This window comes from Salmo salar, chromosome ssa14, assembly GCF_905237065.1.
Source record: "Salmo salar chromosome ssa14, Ssal_v3.1, whole genome shotgun sequence".
Taxonomy (NCBI): domain Eukaryota; kingdom Metazoa; phylum Chordata; class Actinopteri; order Salmoniformes; family Salmonidae; genus Salmo; species Salmo salar.
Genome location: NC_059455.1, coordinates 8,860,823 through 8,884,167, shown reverse-complemented (window position 1 = coordinate 8,884,167; position 23,345 = coordinate 8,860,823). Strand labels below are relative to the sequence as shown.

Below are 23,345 nucleotides of genomic sequence, written 5' to 3'. Positions count from 1 at the left end.
GAGCCAGACAGCCAACAAATAGTCCTAGCCTAGGCTACATACTTCTCAACTTCACTTGATGTTGTGTACCTAAAACTACCTATTTATAGTACGGTAGTTATAGATAGTATTACAGAAAGCGCTTAATCTTAAATCCCACTTTGAAGACAGAACAGGCATATCAATATTTTTGTATTGAAATACATTTTGATATGGAATGTTTCTTTCATTTTGATGATGCAAGATTTATAAAGACCAAGGCCTTCTCATTACCAATTTATTGGGGGAATTTTCCATGCTACTCTATGTAGACCTATACCATCTATGGCAGGGCTCTCCAACTCTCTGTTCCTGGAGAGATACCCTCCTGTAGGTTTTTGGAGTGAATATCTACAGGACAGCAGCTCTCCAGGAACAAGGTTGGCGAGCCCTGATCGATGGGGATTTCACTAATGACACCAACAACCAAATACGAAGTTGAGAATGTTTTATTTTTGGTACAGTTCACTCTTTCTCAATGAATAAGAAGCTGAGTGGTGATAGTTGGGGTTGATCTGAAAGTACAAAATCGCACAAAGATGCTTTGGATGAAGGGTTAAATGACCATCTCAGTGAAGGTAGGATGGGGGATATACAGTGTAGTTTGAAGCTTTTATTAGGAGGGGCAGGGGTGGTAATGGACGATCATGTGATGACTGATGGGCCACTGCGGCCTGTCCTCTCATGAAGCTGTGAAACCTTCAGGGCTATGGTAACCAGGGGTGCCAGCATCACCTGGCACACACACACACACACACACACACACACACACACACACACACACACACACACACACACACACACACACACACACACACACACACACACACACACACACACACACACACACACACACACACACACACATAGGTTATACACTTAGTATGTAGCTACATGGCCATGATGATATTATTAGAAACACCACAGTTTGGTAAGTGAGATCTAATCTCTGAATCATCGTTTGCCTGGTGTTAGACTTACCTGTGGGTCTCGGAAGATCTTGTCAGGGTCTTTCTCATAGCTGTCGATGTAGACCCGAACTGTTGCCCCCATACTCCCTGTTCCACTGAGCCTGTAGATGATCCGGGAGCCATCTGTGAATATTATCCTCAGGCCCTGCAAGAGAGAGGAGATGAAGATGAATTAGTCCAATGTGACATGTAGGTCCAATTCTGTGTCCACGCCGAAATAGCCGCCTCCATTCCTCACTTGGTTTCTGCAGATGCGCCCGTCTACGGGATCAGTGTATTCAAAGTTGTCTGCCTTCTCCACCTGGTAGAGCTTCTCCCCCACAGCGAACCTCTGGCCCATAAAGGCCTTCTCCAGTATCATCAGCTCCAGATCCTCCATCATCTGAATGGCTGCATCCAGGTCGACTTCCTCATAGTCATACCTGCCCAAGGCAGCACAGCAGAAGATGAAATGAGAAGCTTTGGCTACGTTGCTCACGTGTTTCATCTTTCTGAGGCCAACCCCTCTGTCATTGTCTAAGAGAATCACACTGCCACTTTTTGTCACTTGCTTTCATATCATGTCTTTTTTTCAGCTTGATTTGATTTTCAGTGTTTTATACAACTCTCGGTTTCACTCAGACTTGAGCAGTAGCCAGCCTCACTACATCTCCCTGAGAAAGTCTGTGAAGATTCAGAAAAAGTATGTTTGCAAGGGTATGCTTTGACCACCAGAGGTCAGTACTGTGATTCACACTGTCCATTGCTCACTTGGTAAAGAAGTTCCTGCCAAACGTCTGCCAGTGGTCCTTTATGATATCCTCCACACTCTGTTTCCTCGTTGCCAGGATTGACAGCCATGCCAGCACGGCCCAAAGTCCATCCTTCTCACGGATATGGTCAGCACCTGACATGATAGAAACAGTGTAGATTGCTTGAGGTTCTTGCAGTGTTTGCCACTTTTCTTGTAACTACAACATAGTTCCTGACATTTTGACTCACTGATGAGCTACCTGTGCCGAAACTCTCTTCTCCGCACAGTGACAGCTTGCCTGCGTCCATCAGGTTGCCAAAGAACTTCCACCCCGTGGGGGTCTCGTAAAGTTCAATCTTTGTTGCCCTGGCCACACTACGAAATACAGAGAAATGGGGGATTTAGTCATTTTGTTGTTTTGGTTATCATACATGATTACGGTTTATGATCATTCTGCACACATCTGTACATTCAATATTCAAGTTCGTTATCATTTGTTCATTGAGACAGGATGAAATGCAGTAATGGTCAATGGCTCATTTTCTCATTGGATAATGCCAGGCCGAGGCCTTACTTGTCCAGGGCAGCGCTGGTGGGCATGCTGCGGGCATAGCCTCTCACCCCTGTGTGCTGAAAGTAGGGGATGCTGAAGACATTGGCAGCGATGACAGCCACCGAGTCCGAGGGGTTGACGAAAAAGCCATGCTTACCCAGAATCATGTTACGGTCCTGGAAAACCAGACAGAGGTTAGAGGTCAGGCGACAAGAGAGAGGTCGTCATTGTAAATAAGAATGTGTTCTTAACTGGCTTGCCTAGTTAAATAAAGGTTAAATAAAAAATAAAAAAGGAGAGGGTTTAGCAGCATGGGGATCTATCTAAATACAATTCAAAGCATCTAACCCCTAACCCTAAAGTTGTGATAGAAGTCTTCAGTCTGTCTGGGATGCTTGATGGGTACTATTTTAACATTTCCTTAATTGTCTTAGAGGAAAAATAAGAAAAAGTTTCTCAGTAGATTTTCAGTTGTTGTGTCAGCATTGGCTGTTAAAGCACTTTAATATCTCTTGGGGGGGGGGGGGGGGGTTCTAGTTTGTTTTTCTATATAAAGGAGAAATTCACAAATTAAAGATGATTACTTAAAATGGTGATCATTATTATAAAGACAGTAAAATTATTGGTTGATTTAGCACGCACACCGTCACCATCAAAGGCAGCTCCAAAATCGTACTGGCCACCCCTCATGGTCTCAACCAGGTCGGCTGCGTAGGTGAGGTTGGGATCAGGGTGCTGGCCCCCAAAGTCTTGCAGGGGGACACAGTTAATGGCAGAGTTCGCAGGGGAGCCTAGCTCCTCACACAGTATCCTCTTCACATAGGGACCCATCACTGAGAAGTAGACAGAGTTACAGAGGGAGGGAGGGAAAGGGGGATAGAGTCACGTTTAATAATAAACAGTTTAATGGGACAAGTGCCATGGGGTCCAAGAGACAGGATTAGAGAAATAGAGAATTTGAATTGGACCAGTCTCTAGTGCCTGTTTTATAGTGTGGCTGTTGAAAGAGACTAGAATTTGACAGAGTAGAGAAACAGGATCAAGGTGTGGGATTCTGTAAGTGGGTTTTGGCGGTTATGGCGAAGACATGGCAAAGAATTTGAGAGTTAAATAGTGATAGTTTGACACTGTGATGGGGACATTTGGGAAACCATAATGATAGAGATTATTGAGAATTGGAAGGACATTTTTATTGAAAGAGTATCCTTTTTCTTAATGGATTATTTAAGGATATTGACCCTCTTCCCAGTCCCGTTTAAAACATTTTGACAAGTACCCTGTTAGCCCACATTTTAGATACCAGAGTATCCAATTACTCATCATCATCATAACTTCGGTCTCTCAATTTCAGAAGCTTTGAAGTCAGTTCAACATGGACACATCCTTGGGTTGACCGGCTGATTGCTCCAAGCCACATAGACATGAACTTCTTATTGGAGAGAGGGAGTAGGCATGAACGTGGAACCTTGTTAAAATTCCATTCATGTCAAGATCTTCTGCGATTTGGCAGTCTAAGGACACCGGCTTTCCTGTGCGAAGGGGGGTCCCGCCTTTGGTTTCAGTGTTATCACAGGGGAGCTGTAACCCCTCTCTCCTGAAAGACTGGATCATGTAACAGATGGTGAGATACGACAGCTGAATTCTCGACTGGGCTTCTGCTCTCACAAATCGTGCTCTGCTCATCTTTACCGTGGCACCGTGTGAGATTATATGAAACCTAAGCTATATATCAACACATGCGCTTGTGAAAACAGCATAACTATAGTATAGGTTTTGCTGTACTGTACATCTGAATAGAGCAGCCTTCTTCTTACCTCCTAATCTTGCCGAGCCAGTCGAGTGTGTCTCTGAATACTGCATATACTCCAACTGCACGTCGACGTCGTAGCTGTGAAGTCTGGCACGCTAGATTACTAACCTCCATGCATGGCATCTAGCTGGATCTTGATGTGGTTCTCCCCAGACAGCAGCTCCTTCAGTGCAGCAAAGTCAAAGATGTTCCTTAGCATGTTGGCATAAGACTCTACCGAGTCCACTATCTCCACTGTGGCAAGACAAAGAATCCCTTCAGTTGTACATCTCAGTAAGCAAAGTAGGGAAACAGTTCAAAGAATTAAAAATAGAAGCAATGTTCAGCGGACAGATTAAGTCAAACCAGAAACTGTGCTGTTAAAAAGTCACATTGATCTTGCAGCTCAAAACTGGGACTGTCATGGTTTTTATTTGTTTTTTATAGTGCAGGTTTTATTTAATTATAGCCTAAGTATGTGAGTTCTCTCTTATTGCCTACTATAAAACAGCCAACAAGAAACCAAACATCCAGTACTAGTTTACTTCTCCAGTTCTCTTGAGCTCCTTAAACTTGACCCCCAAAAAACATCTTGGTCAGATGGTTTAGACCCTTTCTTCTTTAAGGTTGCTGCCCCTATCATCGCCAAGCCTATCTCTGACCTTTTTAACCTCTCTGGGGATGTTCTCATTGCTTGGAAAGCAGCCACGGTTCGTCCTTTATTTAAACGGGGTGATCAAGCTGATCCTAACTGTTATAGGTCTATTTCTATTAATCCCTGTTTATCAAAAGTGTTGGAAAAACTTGTCAATAATCAACTGACTGGCTTTCTTGATGTCTATAGTATTCTCTCTGGTATGTAATCTGGTTTCCGCTCAGGTTATGGATGTGTCACTGCAACCTTAAAGGTCCTCAATGATGTCACCATTTCCCTTGATTCTAAGCAATGTTGTGCTGTTATTTTTATTGACTTGGCCAAAGCTTTTGATACGGTAGCCCATTTCATTCTTGTGGGCCGGCTAAGGAATATTGATGTCTTTGAGGGGTCTTTGACCTGGTTTGCTATCCTCCTCTCTCAAAGACTGCACTGTATAAAGTCAGAACATCTGCTGTCTCAGCTACTGCCTGTCACCAAGGGAGTACCCCAAGGCTCGATTCTAGGCCCAACGCTCTTCTCAATTCACATCAACAACATAGCTCAGGCAGTAGGAAGCTCTCTCATCCATTTATATGCAGATGATACAGTCTTATACTCAGCTGGTACCTCCCTGGATTTTGTGTTAAACGCTTTACAACAAAGCTTTCTTAGTGTCCAACAAGCTTTCTCTGCCCTTAACCTTGTTCTGAACACCTCCAAAACAAAGGTCATGTGGTTTGGTAAGAAGAATGCCCCTCTCCCCACAGGTGTGATTACTACCTCTGAGGGTTTAGAGCTTGATGTAGTCACCTCATACAAGTACTTGGGAGTATGGCTAGACGGTACACAGTCCTTCTCTCAGCACATATCAAAGCTGCAGGCTAAAGTTAAATCTAGACTTGGATTCCTCTATCGTAATCGCTCCTCTTTCACCCCAGCTGCCAAACTAACCCTGATTCAGATGACCATCCTACCCATGCTAGATTACGGAGACGTAATTTATAGATCGGCAGGTAAGCGTGCTCTTGAGAGGCTAGATGTTCTTTACCATTCGGCCATCAGATTTGACACCAATGCTCCTTATAGGATACATCACTGCACTCTATACTCCTCTGTAAACTGGTCATCTCTGTATACCTGTCAAAGACACACTGGTTGATGCTTATTTATAAAACCCTCTTAGGCCTCACTCCCCCCTATCTGAGATACTGCAGCCCTCATCTTCTACATACAACACCCGTTCTGCCAGTCACATTCTGTTAAAGGTCTCCAATGCACACACATCCCTGGGTTGCTCCTCTTTTCAGTTCGCTGCAGCTAGCGACTGGAACGAGTTGCAACAAACACTCAAACTGGACAGTTTTATCTCAATTTCGTTAGTACCATCTTTTGTCCTGCTACCATGTTGTGCTGCTGCCATGTTGTGTTGCTACCATGTTGTTGTCATGTGTTGCTACCATGCTGTTTTGTCATGTGTTGCTGCCTTGCTATGTTGTTGTCTTAGGTCTCTCTTTTTGTTGTGTTGTGTTGTCTCTTGTCGTGATCTGTGTTTTGTCCAATATTATTATTATAATTTTTTAATCCTAGCCCCCATCCCCGCAGGAGGCCTTTTGCCTTTTGGTAGGCCGTCATTGTCAATAAGAATTTGTTCTTAATTGACTTGCCTAGTTAAATAAAGGTTAAATAAAAATAAATACAATTCTCATGTCAGGTTATGAGTGATGTATTGTGCTCACCTGTGAAGGGTTTGAACTTGTTCTCCAGGTCAAACTTCTGTTTGCTCAGGGTAGCCAAGTCTACCCGGAGCTCTGGGCAGATGGCATACTCCTCTATGGTTCTGCTGATCTGGAAGATTCTGTTGGTGACCGCATCCTGGGCTGGGCCTGGGTTGGGTCAAACAGAAGCAAGACTTAATGCTGTAGTATCCTCTGAATAGACGTTCAACTTCATGTCTTGTGTTACACAAGGGCTCTCATTTGTGTTGATCGTAACTGTGCTGCTCTAGTCTTTTCAATTGTTAATATAGACTGAAATAGTATCAAATGTGTCAAATATCTGCATCACTGAGCATGATACTTGTGAAATGTCTCTATCTCATCTTGTAGCACTCTTGGCTAACCTCCTGTTCCCTCTTCTCTAGTTACACTACCTCCATTAGCAGTGTTGAACTTGATGCCAAAGTCTCCTTCGCGTCCCCCAGGGTTGTGACTGGCTGTGAGGACGATACCGCCGATGGCCTTGTACTTTCTGATCACACAGGAAACCGCTGGCGTGGACATGATCCCATGATGACCAATCACGAGCCGTCCAACCTGCCAAGATGACACAGGTCAGTTGTGTATGTTTTGGCAGGGGTGTTGTAAAGTTGACTTTCAGGTTAGCGTATCTGTTGCGGTTACATATTTCAGCAGTTATTTTGAAACGAGCCACTATGGCTTGGAGTTGGACACGTTTTATGACTGAAAGCCTCACGTTGATGGTATAGATTTCATTTTATTCCGTATTTACTTCTGGATTTTAACATGAGAAGTCCATAAGCTATGGTTGCTGGTGGTTATACTTAGGATGGCCATAGAAATGACAGCGGTAGAAACACATTAGATGCAGGTGTCATCATGTGCAACTTCCTTTTAATCCCCCTAAAAATACCCCCATCTGCAAAAGCGTCCGAGGTTCTCTAATTTATGACCCAGCACCTCGGGGCCACATTAGTGCTGGCACTGGGACAACAACAAAGCTAGTTTAAATACACATCTATTTCAAGACAGTGAGTCCTCAGTTAAGAAAGTTTGTTTTCCAGACCAACTTAGAATTAGTATTCAACAATTGTAATAAACGTGGCATATATAGACAGTCTTTCTTAAAACAGTATGTGATTCAAAGATATAAAACAACGAGTTGTTAATTTGTTAATTTCATCCTGGCATATTTTCAGACACCTTTAATCCATTACTAATGTTTGCATGCCCTGGCTAGGCCACGTGGTGTCAAATAGGTAACGCCACCAACCAGTGATTTGGAAAAGGTGACACTGACAGTCGCCCACATAGTGACAGGTTACAGTGACAGGTAACACTGACCCCGTTCGCAGCTGCCATCTGAACAATGATCTCGATGGCTGTTTGATTGAAGTAGCGTCCATCTCCCCCAACTACCATTGTGGACCCCTGGCGGTCTAGCAGATCGATGGAGGAATATATACTCTGGACGAAGTTCTGAAGGTAGTTCCTTTTGGACTGGAAGACGAACACCTTCTTTCTCAGACCACTAGTACCTGGTCTCTGGTCTGGGTAAGGGGCTGTGGGTAGAGTCAGAACTTGCAGTGGACTATCATCCATTGTTTCAATGTGGTACAAAAACAAAAAACAAGGAAAAAGGGGTAACCTGTTGTGTAGACGTGATCCCCTGACAGTTAAAAAGGGTGTACAGGCGTAACGGGAGGGAAAAGTCTTAGCCACTCCCAGTATTTCACAGGCTGGTAGGGGGTAGTTATGGGTCCAAAAATAAACCAGGCAGACTAATGTGTGTGCAGAGACAGATGGTAACTGAAGACGCTCCTTAGTTTGCACATTTACAGGGGGATCACTGTCAGGGCTGCAGCAGACCCTGTGTGGTCCTTCCAGGCAGTAGGTGGGAGTGCCATGTGGTTTAGGCTCTGTTCTCTGCAGCTATGCTGACAATGATATTTGAGAGGTGGATGTTATCTCCAGTAAGAGATTCCCTGAGCATTGATTCGGGGTCAGTTTCGATTTGAATTGACTTGCTGATGCACAGGATTGAGATGTGGTGGTAATACCAGTGTGAAGGGTCAACTTCTTCTCTGAGAGTAGAATGCATTGCTGCTTCATAGGGCTAATGTCAGATATTGTTTTGCTAGTGCTGCATCGCTAACATTATGGGGTCTCCAGTTGAAAGCTGATTTAAAGTACAGGTGTACTATTTTTGGAAAAAACTACTTGTGCTATAGGGCTCTGCTGTCACATTATGTCCACTCATTAGCTTGGTAAGAAAATATCAATTGTAGGTCTGATTTCATCAGAGATCGGTGAGATATCAGATATTTTTTCAGGTCAAGGCTGAACAGTGTATACAGGGGAAGTACCCGTCGGACACTCACCATGTTGTCATACGCTCACTGAAGGCCATCCCTCTGTTTACATAAAGGGGCCAACTTTAGCTAACATTCCACTCCTGGCACTTTGTGTGATTGCGAAACATGACACAAAGTACAAGGAGAGGAGTGTTAGCTAAATAGACTGGTACCCAGGCTAAACTTATTCTGCCAATCATGACACTCCCATCCCTCCCATAGCCTCTGATAAGTCCATTCAAGTCCATTTTAATTGAGTAGTAATAATACACTATGTAAAGGCTTGAATAGAGAGGGGTTTTAGGATACAGTATATTTACAGGTGTAGCTACTAACGGCTATAGATAGCCGTGGACATAGATAGGCATATAGACATTCCAATCTTTCAACTGGATAACCATGTTTTTGCTGATTAGCTAATTAGAAATCAAATGATTTGTCCTAGTCTTTCGGCGTAGTCGAAATACCATTGTAGTCTTTCAAGGGTAATTATTCAGAACCACACCAGTAGTGTCATAAATATGATTTATTTTCCAGAACTGTAAAAATAGTAACAAAAATACAGTATTTACAGTACAGATGTGCTGAGAGTCAATGTGACTAAGACCCCGGTGATAACTGCTGTCATTAAGGTGGATGCCTGTGTGCTGTCCATCCAATTCCTCACCACTTCATACCTGGTTATATTCAGACTTAAGATATGCACGTTTAACACAAATTTGACATGAAAGAATTATGTAGGCTTTGCATATTTACGAGGTTTGTGCGCAGATCACAGGTATGAATACCGCCCACCGTTAATGCATAGTTTACAATGCTTGAACGAGAGCTCTATAGGATTCCACAAATGCATGTAACAATAGGAGGATGTTATCAATCAATTTCACCCCAAAATTACAACGCTAAACTGAGTATAAAAATGGTTGACAATTCATTTGGTTCCTTGTGTCCCAAAGCCTTTAATGTTGAAGGGGAGAAGAGAAGCGAGTCCTTTTTAGATTAGCTATAAGACAAACAGTGGCTTAGAGTCCTGTTTAATCAACGTGGTCCCACTGTGCAGTCGACAGAAGAGACCTGACTAAACTGGACTCCTAAATCTCCTTAAGGCCTTGTTGTCAGGGACTGTCAGTCACATGTATCTTTGCCAAAGGTTGGTCAATGTCTTGTTTCTGTCCATACGTCCATGTTTGTTCTCAGCGGAAGTTGCCTGTTTCTGAGGAGGTTGAGGTGGCCGTAGTGGTGGGGGTGGAGCGAATGGAGATCTGGGTGGATCGGAGGTAGTAGGAGGCCCCTCTGGTGGGCTTCCAGTGGATTCCCCTCCTACACTCTGAATGTCCCTTGGGTCTCACGTGGATGTATCTCCCGTTCAGATTGGTGTCTCCACAAGCTTTGAACCACCAGCCACCTGCGAAAGCCCCGGGGATTAGTTCAACTTGATGCTGGTGTGAAAAACAGCAAACTCCTTTCAATCTAATGTTCCATCAAACCATATGCTTCATAAATTAGATTAAAATCTTTCAATAAATTATTTAATTCAGAACAAACCCTGTACTTGAGCCTTACGGTAAACCATGCATCCATAAAATGTCGTCCTCCCCAGTCCCCACTACTGTACCTGTGTAGGTGTAAGCGCAGTGTGAGTCTTCAAGGTTGTCATTGTCCCGGTCCTTAGTGGAGAACTTCGTACCGGTACGGTTGCTCATTGCATCAGGCAGATTTCCGGATGCCTGTGAGAGGTGGATAGTATACTGGGCCTCTGGTCCATCCAGAGAGAAGTTGTATTCGATGAAGCGTTTGCCCTGTTTCCAGTCCTCCAGTTGGATGTTCAGGAAAGAGTCACCTTGACTAGCCAGGGAGTGGACCTTCTTCAGACCCAGCCAGAACTCCCCTGGTAACACAGACAAATCAACAAGGCTCAGTGCTGTACACGCACGCACGCACGCACGCACGCACGCACGCACGCACGCACGCACGCACGCACGCACGCACGCACGCACGCACGCACGCACGCACGCACACACACACACACACACACACACACACACACACACACACACACACACACACAGACGACAGCATCAGTGCTTTAATAATTGAGTACTCTGGTCTGGTGCACTGGTCATGAGAAAATACACATTGCACCTCACAACTCAATCACTCACCTTGAAAGTCTCCAAATCCGTTTTCATACTTCTCCCAATTCTGATCGAAATTCACGGACCCATCCTTCCTTCTCTGGATTATAGTAGCCCCTCCATCTGCAGAAAGGAAATAGGAAATACTTAATCAATAAATATACATTAGTACACAGCATTGGCGCTACTCGTTGTCTGTCTTACCTTGATCCATGTCGCAGTAGACCATGAAGGGCTCGGATTGGTTAGGCTTGATGGTGTACATTCCACTGGCTCTCTCGCCCCTGGTAAATAGCTCACAACAGTCTGATGGAAGATCTGTAGCACAACCCCACTTACAGTCAATCAGCAGCACTAAGGGGTGATGGATCAATCCCTCAAACACTGTGTTTTGTAGGGCCCCTAAAATTGTAGCTGTTGCCAAAGAATGAGCTAAAGGGAATACAAATCCAAAAATGATCATGACTCTTTAAAGCCACCTTACCTGTCATGTCAAAGCTGCCATTTGCAGAGGTGTTGGTCAGATACCCAGTGAGGTCCGGCATGACAGACTGGAAGTTGTCAGATGGTTTCTCAATGGTCTCTTGCATGAAAGGGTTATAGGTGAGCTAGAAATGCAAGGGAATAATGTAGTGCTATAAAAATGTAGTCAATTGCCTGTTGTCATGTTTGGAAGACTGTAAGGCTCAAGCTACATACTTTGTTGTACTATAGCAGCAACTACCTTCTCCTCCAGAGTCTTGATCTTGCTCCTCTGGTGAACAAGCTGGTCGCTCTGCTCTTTCACAGCCTTCAGCAGCTCAGCGATGCTTCTCTCCTGGGTGTGGATCACATCCTGAGGGACACATGATGGGACAGGGTAATTTCTCCCGACATATTTATCATTTGGTTCAATATGTCTATCTGGTAGTACTGTGCTGTTACTCTTCAAGAAAATGGAGTAGGCTAATCACTACTGTATGTAAAAGAACCAAAAGGTGACTTTAGTTAATTTACCTTCTTGAGGTTTGTTGAACTGTCTGAAAATCATGTAAAGATTCCCCGTAAACTTTACCTTGGTTTCTTACCATGGCAATATTCTACATGGATATTTTGTGAGTTTTTTTGAGAATGTTAATCAGCTTTAACCCCATGCTCAATTCAAAACAGCATTTCCCCAATGGGTTAAAGTCAGTTTGGGGTGACTCACCTTCAGTGTGCTGATCTCAACCAGCTGCTCGGCGGGCACCAGGCCCTGAGACAGGCCGCTCAATTTCTCCTCCAGCCCGCCCACCTTGCTTTGAAGCTGGCTACGCTCCTGCAGTATGCTCTCCACCTTGGAGTTGATCTCCAGCGATAGGCTCTTGATCTCCTCGTTGTTGGCCTTGAGCACCACCGTGGTCTTCTTCAACTCCTCCTCTTCCTCCTTGATCTCGCTGGCCAGCACAGAGAGCTGGTTGAAGGAGTGGTCGAATATGTTGAGTTTCTGGAAGATGTCATTGATCTGGCCCTTGGTCTTGTGGACGAAGTCCCTGAGGCTGTGGCCAAGCTGGAGGAGACCATTGGCCAGGAGACGCACGTCGTCCAGAGCGGCGAAGCGGGAGCGGGCCTCGACGGCGGGAACCTGAAGGAGGTGAGGGTCTTCGGACATGGGCTCCTCCTTGGTGCAGAGTACCATTGGCCAAGAAGCCACAAGTACGAACATAAAGGTTAGCGTTAGCTTCATGATGTTGTTTGTTTCTGTCTTTAGACCGTCTCGTGTTGTTGGTGAGCTGGCCAGCCGGCCACTTGAGTCCCCTCTTCCCTTGAAAAGACGCCACAGGACACAGTACTGGGAAACTATATAGGCTGCCTTGGATGAGGTTGATTATTAACTGACTTAGTCTCAACTGAATTTGCTTCTGCAAATATGGCTGCAGCATCCACGAGTCCAGCTTACAAAAGAGCTTAACCCTTTGATTATAGGCTTTGTTTGAAATGACTGGAGTCAGTTATTTCCGTTATTTCAGTGTTCTATTCTGAAATTCTAAACAAAAGAACTGAGTGGGCAGCTGTGTGTGATGCAATCAATTGGAATGTTCAGTTCAAAACACATTGGTGTGCCAGCCTGGTACCAGCATCCACCAACAATGGCTATTCCAAAATGTCCACTTCAGTGTCCCAGTCAGAGAATCATCATGGATGCCCAAATAAATTGTTGTTGGTTCTCAATGGTGGGGCCAAATTCAACAAAATATATTTGCACTTGGAACAGTGTGCACTATTATCAACAACATCTGTGCATAACATATTATATCTGATTTGAGTTTCTTATCTTCCTTTGTATAGTCATTCATAACATTCACATTTGGAGAGTCGCAGGTAACGAAGGGTCTGTTTGTCTCTCAGTGAAAAAGTTACTAATGAGGCTGAGTTGTTTTTGAACAGTTCCTGGTAATAGTTTGTAGTAAACTTCAGATGACCCAGTTTACATATTATATTGATTGTGTAACATGTCCTACAGGTGTAGGATCTTAATTGTATCACTATTTTGTTGCTGAGAAATTTCCTGCGCCACAGGAAATGCAGATGAGCTTTAAGATTTACATAAATTCAATGAAAACCCACACTAACACAGTTATATTAACATTATTACACTTTTCATGTATCCTCATTTTGACCAGCTAATAGCCTAATGTCACGTCCTGACCAGTAGAGGGTGTAGTTGGGTCAGGACGTGGCAGAAGAGAAGTGTGTGTTTTGATTGTTTCGTTTATTTTGGCTGTGTGACTTCCAATCAGGCACAGCTGTAGAGGGTTGTGGCTGATTGGGAGTCACACATAAGTAGCCTACTTTTCCTTTGGGGATTGTGGGTAATTGTTCTTGTTACAGTGTTTGCACCTGACAGGACTGTGTTGGCTGTCAGTTTATTGTTTTTGTAATTGTATAGTGTTCCGTTTCATTAAATATATCATGAACACTAACTCCGCTGCATTTTGGTCCAGTCTCTCTAAAGGCAGCCGTTACACCTAATCACTGATCAAGAAACATTATAGACAAAATGTTAAAATCCTGTTGCTGACGGATTATTTTGCTACGACAATACAGGTGTAATTAAGATCCTACATTGTCCTATAGTTTTGAAATATTTTGTTCAAGCTATTTTTAACCTGAGAAAATGGAATACAAAAAAGGAATACAAAAAAATACAAAAAGGCAACGAGTATGATGCTGTGAATTATTTACAAAAATATACAGTATACAAGTAGGACCAGATGACCATATTATATTACTGCAACGCATTTCGACCAAACAGGTCTTACTCAAGCAGCCTCTGACCAACCAGAGGCTGAAAAATTCTCATAGTGATGCAGTGACCTAAGGTAGAAACGGCTGAGTGGAGTTCCCACATCCGTGTTTTAGCGGCAAAGGAAGCTAGGTTGAATTAGCTGTATCCCTGAAAACCACATGCTTCCAGTTGTTGGCAGCTCCGCTAAGGGTGGTGATGCAGGAGCAGCTACTCCCCCCAGTCAGGGTGGAATGTTGCCAAAATTTGTAACGCATCGCAACTATACAGTGTAGCCATTTTGCATAGCTAATTGTGGTCTTGTGTTCTGTAAACAGTAAATTAGGCTTCAAAATTGTCTCGTTGAGGAAAACCTGATTTGACCAATTGATCTTTAAACTCTAATTTGTATTTGATGTTTAATAGATTTCCATCAAAATTGGAAAAATAGCTTTTTAGATAAACTATTTCTCAAGCAAGAATTTTGCTATGACTGTCTGGGAGTGGTCTAAATGGGGAGGGGAAAACTGAAAACTAGCTGTTATTGGCAGAGAGGTTTTGAACTCTCTTTGTTATTGGTCTATTAAAACCTCTTACATCTAGACGTTCCGCTAGCGGAACACCACTCCAATATCCAATGATAAGGCGTGGCGCGAAATACAAACTCCTCGAAAATCCGCAAACTTCTGAGAGCCTATGGGAGCCTTCTGAGAGCCTATGGGAGCCTTAGAAAGTGTCACGTTACAGCAGAGATCCTCTGTTTTGGATAGAGATGACAAAGAAGGCCAAGAAATGGTCAGACAGGGTACTTCCTGTACAGAATCTTCTCAGGTTTTGGCCTGCCATTTGAGTTCTGTTATACTCACAGACACCGTTCAAACAGTTTTAGAAACTTTGGAGTGTTTTCTATCCAAAGCTACTATTTATATGCATATTCTAGTTTCTGGGCAGGAGTAATAACCAGATTAAATCGGGTACGTTTTTTATCCGGCCGTGAAAATACTGCCCCCTATCCATAACAAGTTAACCAATTTACCGCATGGTGATGTCACCATTGAAAGCCGAAACTCCATGCACGTCCATGCAAACCTGCTGATTAGAAAGTCCTGTGTAGACTGTATTATCAACCAGTAACTATCAGCAAATAACACTGATCACATTTATTCACACATTTACAGTGATAGTTTCATAAGAATTTTGACTGCACTGGGCCTAAAGATTCAGTAAGTTTGACAGTCGATAACTGGTTTTCCTTTAACTATATGTTGCCATGAAATTGGCATGCTATATGAGTGTACAGGGGTATTTTACAATCAACTAGTCAAACCTGATGATAATCTACAGTAGACACATATTGCTTGTTTGCTGGCTCATGGTAACCAAACCAAAGCCAATATGTGCTGTTTGAGCAATCACATTTGATCCGTCATGTTTCAGGCCCAACAACAGATGTCTCTTGTTCTGTTCTTGCTGTCATACACCCGGCAACTCATAATTGCATCATCGTTTTCTTAACTCTGATGAAATGATCACGTCCTTATAAGGGTCAATAGCTAGGTTCCCATCCAATTGGCAACAGATTTTCATGTAAATATTCTAAAATCAGCATAAAAACAATATGCATGTTTTGCGGTTAAATTCCCATGTACCGAATAAAAAAATACAAGTTAAATGAGTTTTCCATTGCATTTTCAACTCAACAAAAATGTTGCGTTGCCTACTCTTGTCTTGGCACATGCACTCTAGCCAACAGTTTCCAGATACAGTGCAGGTAGGCTAGTCTACATGATGAGATTATTATGGACAAAAGAGTGAGATCATTTTTATATGTCAAATGGCAGCCAAGCATCGATCGTCATTTCACCAGAACAAGACTCTTGATATTTATTAAACAGGAGCATCAAGCTCATCACCGTGCACTTTCACCACCCTGTGAAGTTCATCATAATTAATTTCATCTGTAGCCTAATAAACTGCATGCTTTCCTAAGTCGTAGTGAGAGACCACACAACATATCATCGCGGCCATCTCTCGCATAATACATTTTACCGACACAAAAAGATCCCACCTAGTCTAGCGTATTTTGTTTTGTCGACATTTGGAAAGTTTAGCGACAAATTTGCTGTTTCCATCAGGCCTGTCGTGACATTTTCTATCCAACATGTATTTTACTCGCAAATTGAATATATTATTATTATTATTATTATTATGTGTTCAAATAGTAAATTGAGCTTGTCTGGTGCATTGGAATGGTCCCAAAAGTGAAAAACCCTGCCTATCTGGCACTCCATGCAGGCTCGAGCAAACACTCAGGAGAACATTTTCCTCACGCAAAAGAGCCCAGGGCCCGGTTTCCCAAAAGCATTTTAAGGGTAAGTTCATCTTAGAACCATTGTTAAAACCATTGCACCAGGGATTATTTATTAAGCTTTATTGAGCTTGCCTGGTGCAATGGAACCATGTGGTTCTTATTCATCACTCATGAAGAGCGACTCATAACTCAAATGTCATCGTCAAACTTTCAGGGTCAAATACATATCTTATTTACAGCGAATGATGGCTTTAGGGATGACTTGACATTCAACACAGGGAGATTTTTCTAGCAGTAGGCAATGACACTATAAGGCTCACAATCACATGGACATTGACTCTATTGACTTACTTGAAATCTTGGTAATACCAAATAGCTTATTCAATATGAGAGGACAAACAGATTTTATTTAACATTTGTTATAGTGTATGCAAGCGTGTGAGGAAAATGGAAAGGGTACACAGAGACAGGTGAATATTAAATGTATTTGATCCTTGACATATAAACTCAGCAAAAAAAGAAACGTCCTCTCACTGTCAACTGCATTTATTTTCAGCAAACTTAACACGTGTAAATATTTGCATGAACATAACAAGATTCAACAACAGACCTAAACTGAACAAGTTCCACAGAGATGTGACTAACAGAAATAGAATAATGTATCCCTGAACAAAAGGGGGGGGGTCAAAATCATAAGTAACAGTCAGTATCTGGTGTGGCCACCAGCTGCATTAACTACTGCAGTGCATCTCCTATTCATGGACTGCACCAGATTTGCCAGTTCTTGCTGTGAGATGTTACCCCACTCTTCCACCAAGGCACCTCCCGGACATTTCTGGGGGTAATGGCTCTAGCCCTCACCCGTGCTCAATGGGATTGAGATCCAGGCGCTTCGCTGGCCATGGCAGAACACTGACATTCCTGTCTTGCAGGAAATCACGCACAGAACGAGCAGTATGGCTGGTAGCATTGTCATGCTGGAGGGTCCTGTCAGGATGAGCCTGCAGGAAGGGTACCACATGAGGGAGGAGGATGTCTTCCCTCTAACGCAAGGCATTAAGATTGCCTGCAATGACAACAAGCTCAGTCCGATGATGCTGTGACACACCGCCCCAGACCATGACGGACCCTCCACCTCCAAATCGATCCCGCTCCAGAGTACAGGCCTCGGTGTAATACTCATTCCTTCGACGATGAACGCGAATCCGACCATCACCCATTGTGAGACAAAACCGCGACTCGTCAGTGAAGAGCACTTTTTGCCAGTCCTGTCTGTTCCAGAGACAGTGGGTTTGTGCCCATAGGCGACGTTGTTGCCGGTGATGTCTGGTGAGGACCTGCCTTACAACAGGCCTACAAGCCCTCAATCCAGCCTCTCAGCCTATTGTGGACAGTATGAGCACTGATGGAGGGATTGTGCGTTCCTGTTGTAACTCCGACAGTTGTTGTTGCCATCCTGTACTTGTCCCGCAGGTGTGATGTTCGGATGTACCGATCCTGTGCAGGTGTTGTTACACGTGGTCTGCCACTGCGAGGACGATCAGCTGTCTGTCCTGTCTCCATGTAGCGCTGTCTTAGGCCTCTCACAGTACAGGCATTGCAATTTATTGCCCTGGCCACATCTGCAGTCCTCATGCCTCCTTGCAGCATGCCTAAGGCACGTTCACGCAGATGAGCAGGGACCCTGGGCATCTTTCTTTTGGTGTTTTCAGTGTCAGTAGAAAGGCCTCTTTAGTGTCCTAAGTTTTCATAACTGTGACCTTAATTGCCTACAGTCTGTAAGCTGTTAGTGTCTTAACGACCGTTCCACAGGTGCATGTTCATTAATTGTTTGTGGTTCATTGAACAAGCATGGGAAACAGTGTTTAAACCCTTTACAATGAAGATCTGTGAAGTTATTTGGATTTTTACGAATTATCTTTGAAAGACAGTGTCCTGAAAAAGGGACGTTTACCTACAGAACTTTATATGTACAGTTGAAGTCAGAAGTTTAGATACACTTATGTTGGAGTCATTAAAACTCCACAAAAACTCCACACATTTCTTGTTAACAAACTATAGTGTTGACAAGTCAGTTATGACATCTGCTTTGTGCATGACACAAGTAATTTTTCCAACAATTGTTTACAGACAGATTATTTCACTTACAATTCACTGTATCACAATTCCAGTGGGTCAGAAGTTTACATACACTAAGTTGACTGTGCCTTTAAACAGCTTGGAAAATTCCAGAAAAAAAGATGTCATGGCTTTAGAAGCTTCTGTTAAGCTAATTGACATAATTTGAGTCAATTGGAGGTGTACCTGTGGATTAATTTTGAAGGCCTACCTTCAAACTCAGTGCCTCTTTTCTTGGCATCATGGGGAAATCAAAATAAATCAGCCAAGACCTCAGAAAACAAATTGTTGACCTCCAGAAGTCTGGTTCATCCTTGGGAGCAATTTCCAAATGCCTGAAGGTACCACATTCATCTGTACAAACAATAGTACGCAAGTATAAACACCATGGGACCACGCAGCCGTCATACTGCTTAGGAACGAGACGCGTTCTGTCTCCTAGAGATGAACGTGCTTTTGTGTGAAAAGTGAAAATCAATCCCAGAACAACAGCAAAGGACCTTGTGAAGATGCTGGAGGAAACAGGCACAAAAGTATCTATATCCACATTAAAACGAGTCCTATATCGACATAACCTGAAAGGCCGCTCAGCAAGGAAGAAGCCACTGCTCCAAAACCGCCATAAAAAGCCAGACTACGGTTTGCAAATGCACATGGGGACAAACATCATACTTTTTGGAGAAATGTCCTCTGGTTTGATAAAACAAAAATAGAACTGTTTGGCCATAATGACCATCGTTGTTTGTAGGAAAAAGGGGGAGGCTTGCAAGCTGAAGAACACCATCCCAAACGTGAAGCACGGGGTGGCAGCATCATGTTGTGGGGGTACTTTGCTGCAGGACGGACTGGTGCACTTCACAAAATAGATGGCATCATGAGGTAGGAAAATTATGTGGATATATTGAAGCAACATCTCAGGAAGTTATAGCTTGGTCGCAAATGGGTCTTCCAAATGGACAATGACCCCAAGCATACTTCCAAAGTTGTGGAAAAATGACTTAAGGACAACAAAGTCAAGGTATTGGAGTGGCCATCACAAAGCCCTGACCTCAATCCTATAGACAATTTGTGGGCAGAACTGAAAAAGCGTGTGCGAGCAAGGAGGCCGACAAACCTGACTCAGTTACACCAGCTCTGTCAGGAGGAATGGGCCAAAATTCACCCAATTTATTGTGGGAAGCTTGTGGAAGGCTACCCGAAACGTTTGACCCGAATTAAACAATTTAAAGGCAATGCTACTTGAGTGTATGTAAATACTAATTGAGTGTATGTAAACTTGTGACCCACAGGGAATGTGATGAAAGAAATAAAAGCTGAAAGAAATCATACTCTCTACTATTATTCTGACATTTCACATTCTTAAAATAAAGTGGTGATCCTAACTGACCTAAGACAGGGAATTTTTACTAGGATTAAATGTCAGGAATTGTGAAGAACTGAGTTTAAATGTAGTTGGCTAAGGTTTATGTAAACTTCCGACTTCAACTGTAATTCCTAAAATGCTTCTAGTCTTAGTGTGGCTAAGTAACCACAAGGCCACAGCGTTGGTCACATACAGTACATATACATAATACTTTTGTGGGTGTGGATTCTAGTAAAGAAGTTGTGATTGGTCCTTCTTGTTGAAAAAGGCCAGCTGTGTTTAAAGGTCTGTGAACTTCCGATCAAGGGGAGGCATCTGCATCATAGAGGACTATACCAACACAGTCAATATGTAACCGATAACCACAGTGGCCTACAGTAGCATAGAGTTACATAATGCACATAGAGCATAGAGTTACATAGCATAGAGTTACATAATGCACATCAAATTAGGTCAAACCCAATGGCACCTAACTATTGATTGTGTATCACTTCCAGTAGAATTTCTATTTTCAGTTTTCTATTTTCACACTACGCTATTGATACTGACTAAATGTGGGTTGAAAAGTTACCCACAAATATCATCACAGTAACACTTTAACCTAAAGCTTCAATTATAAAGGCTCATATAGTAGATGCTTAAAATAAGTTATACAGCATTATATCTGCAGGCGTTAGGTAAAGTGTTACCAGTATCACATGTAAAACCTTGTAAAAGCAACAATCTCCCCGACTGAACATCTTCTACACCGGCTATTCCCAAACTGGGGTGCACGCTTATGCCGTCGGGGGTACGCCAACTAAAAATGTGATTCACATTTTCAATCAGTCCATTTAGATTTTCCATCGGGGCTATACATTTGGGTGAGGTGCTTTTCTCGCCTGAGTAGCCTTGTTTCACTGCCAAAAATAAAATTAAACCATCTACAGTGTGTTCAGCGAAATAACAACACAATGTCAAATACAGGTAGCCTAGTCAAATAATTGACATCCAATCACATTAACGGTTACTCTCTCACGGAAATTCCACTAATGGTCCGTACATAGCCAAATGTAGCTGCTGCTCATTCTGATTGCTCGAAAATTGATAAATGGTTGAAAAAAGTAAGGCCCGCATCCATAGACACACATACCAGCTCTACTGGTAGTACTGCTACTACCAGCAGTACTACACCTGCACCTGTCAATGACACAAGTTGTTCTGCTTCCATGAGCACACCCAATTCTAGCATCAGTAATTCTACATTTGTTGCTAGACCAGCTAGCATCGACACTGAGAGTTGTGAATCTGATGCAGCTAAAGAGCCCCCTTACCCGGGAAAGCATCGAACAACAGACAGGGGTGTTGGAACCATCGAAGAGGTGCAAAAATGATGAGAACTACATTGATTTGGGGTTCACTTATATTGAGAGTAGTGCCTTTCCTCAGCCACAGTGTGTTATATATGCAAAAGTACTATCTCACAACTCGATGAAACCTTCACTCTGACAAAACATTCCCATTTGAAAAATAAGCCACGGGAGTTTTTTGAGTGAGAATTAAGACGACTTTCGAGTAGTAAGACATGTATAAAAGCAACAGGTACCATTAATTAGAAGGGGCTAGAAGCGTCTTATGTGGTGAGCTACTGAGTGGCTAGGACAGGCAAGCCCCATACTATTGTGGAGGACTTAATTCTTCCTGCTGCCGTGGATATGGCTGGGACAGTACTGGGGGAAAAGGCCCAAAAAACTATACAGGCAATATCTTCATCAAACAACACTGTTCCACGAGGTATCAGTGACATGGCAGGAGATGTTTTGAAACAATTACTGCTTCGCATACAAGCCAGTGAATTCTATGCGTTACAGCTGGATGAGTCAACAGATGTGGCGGGCCTGGCACAGCTCCTGGTATATGTCTGTTACGTTTACGGGGGGTCAATTAAGGAAGACATCCTCTTCTGCAAACCACTGGAAACCAGGACAACAGGAGAGGATATTTTTAAAGTACTGGACAGCTTTGTGACATCAAATGGACTTTGGTGGTCAAGATGTGTTGGTATCTGTACTGATGGCGCAAAAGCCATGACAGGGAGACATAGTGGAGTGGTAACGCGTGTGCAAGCAGTTGCTCCTGACGCCACTTGGGTACACTACAGCATCCACCGAGAGGCTCTTGCTGCCATGGAAATGCCTGACAGCTTGAAAGACATTTTGGACACTACAGTCGTGGCCAAAAGTTTTGAGAATGACACAAATATTAATTTTCACAAAGTTTGCTGCTTCAGTGTCTTTAGATATTTTTGTCAGATGTTACTATGGAATACTGAAGTATAATTACAAGCATTTCATAAGTGTCAAAGGCTTTTATTGACAATTACATGAAGTTGGTGCAAAGAGTCAATATTTGCAGTGTTGACCCTTTTTTTTCAAGCCCGCTGCAATACGCCCTGGCATGCTGTCAATTAACTTCTGGGCCACATCCTGACTGATGGCAGCCCATTCTTGCATAATCAATGCTTGGAGTTTGTCAGAATATGTGGGTTTTTGTTTGTCCACCCGCCTCTTGAGGATTGACCACAAGTTCTCAATGGGATTACGGTCTGGGGAGTTTCCTGGCCATGGACCAAAAATATCAATGTTTTGTTCCCCGAGCCACTTAGTTATCACTTTTTCCTTATGGCAAGGGGCTCCATCATGCTGGAAAAGGCATTGTTCATCACCAAACTGTTCCTGGATGGTTGGGAGAAGTTGCTCTCGGAGGATGTGTTGGTACCATTCTTTATTAATGGCTGTGTTCTTAGGCAAAATTGTGAGTGAGCCCACTCCCTTGGCTGAGAAGCAACCCCACACATGAATGGTCTCAGGATGCTTTACTGTTGGCATGACACAGGACTGATGGTAGCTCTCACCTTGTCTTCTCCGGACAAGTTTTTTCCGGATGCCCCAAACAATCAGAAAGGGGATTCATCAGAGAAAATGACTTTATCCCAGTCCTCAGCAGTCCAATCCCTGTACCTTTTGCAGAATATCAGCCTGTCCCTGATGTTTTTCCTGGAGAGAAGTGGCTTCTTTGCTGCCCTTCTTGACACCAGGCCATCCTCCAAAAGTCTTCGTCTCACTGTGCGTCCAGATGCACTCACACCTGCCTGCTGCCAGCTCCCAGTCCCGCAGCAGCTCTATTTCCTTTTCCAACAGCCAGATCAATCGCCTTCAACTTGAAAGCTGCATCATATGCATTTCTCCGTGTCTTTGCCATGATGAGGGTGACAAGTAATCAGAATGATGGGAAGTTTGAGAGCCCGCTTGATTTAATCTAAACAGTAAACAAAAAAGTTGTTTGACCTTAACCCGTTCGGCAATTTCATTGGTCTAATGAAAGCTTCATGCCGTCAAAAAACT

The 23,345-nt window shown here is 43.3% G+C and overlaps 2 protein-coding genes across 2 annotated transcripts; both read right to left on the bottom strand.

Moving 5' to 3' along the window:
- Window positions 1-449: 449 nt before the first annotated feature.
- On the bottom strand, window positions 450-8,279 carry LOC106568718 (phosphoglucomutase-1). The gene is made up of 11 exons (XM_014139297.2): window positions 7,782-8,279; window positions 6,851-7,013; window positions 6,438-6,584; window positions 4,194-4,319; window positions 2,918-3,108; window positions 2,297-2,451; window positions 1,982-2,097; window positions 1,740-1,875; window positions 1,228-1,411; window positions 1,000-1,134; window positions 450-753 (listed from the first exon to the last, which is right to left on the bottom strand). Exons 1-11 carry the CDS (start codon window positions 8,037-8,039, stop codon window positions 664-666), a joined length of 1,701 nt encoding a protein of 566 aa, XP_013994772.2. The 5' UTR covers window positions 8,040-8,279; the 3' UTR covers window positions 450-663.
- A 1,023-nt stretch (window positions 8,280-9,302) lies between these two features.
- LOC106568719 (angiopoietin-related protein 3) lies at window positions 9,303-12,737 on the bottom strand. Its single transcript, XM_014139298.2, has 7 exons — window positions 12,116-12,737; window positions 11,651-11,761; window positions 11,411-11,534; window positions 11,131-11,244; window positions 10,954-11,049; window positions 10,407-10,679; window positions 9,303-10,196 (listed from the first exon to the last, which is right to left on the bottom strand). Exons 1-7 carry the CDS (start codon window positions 12,629-12,631, stop codon window positions 9,985-9,987), a joined length of 1,446 nt encoding a protein of 481 aa, XP_013994773.2. The 5' UTR covers window positions 12,632-12,737; the 3' UTR covers window positions 9,303-9,984.
- Between the last annotated feature and the right edge of the window lie 10,608 nt (window positions 12,738-23,345).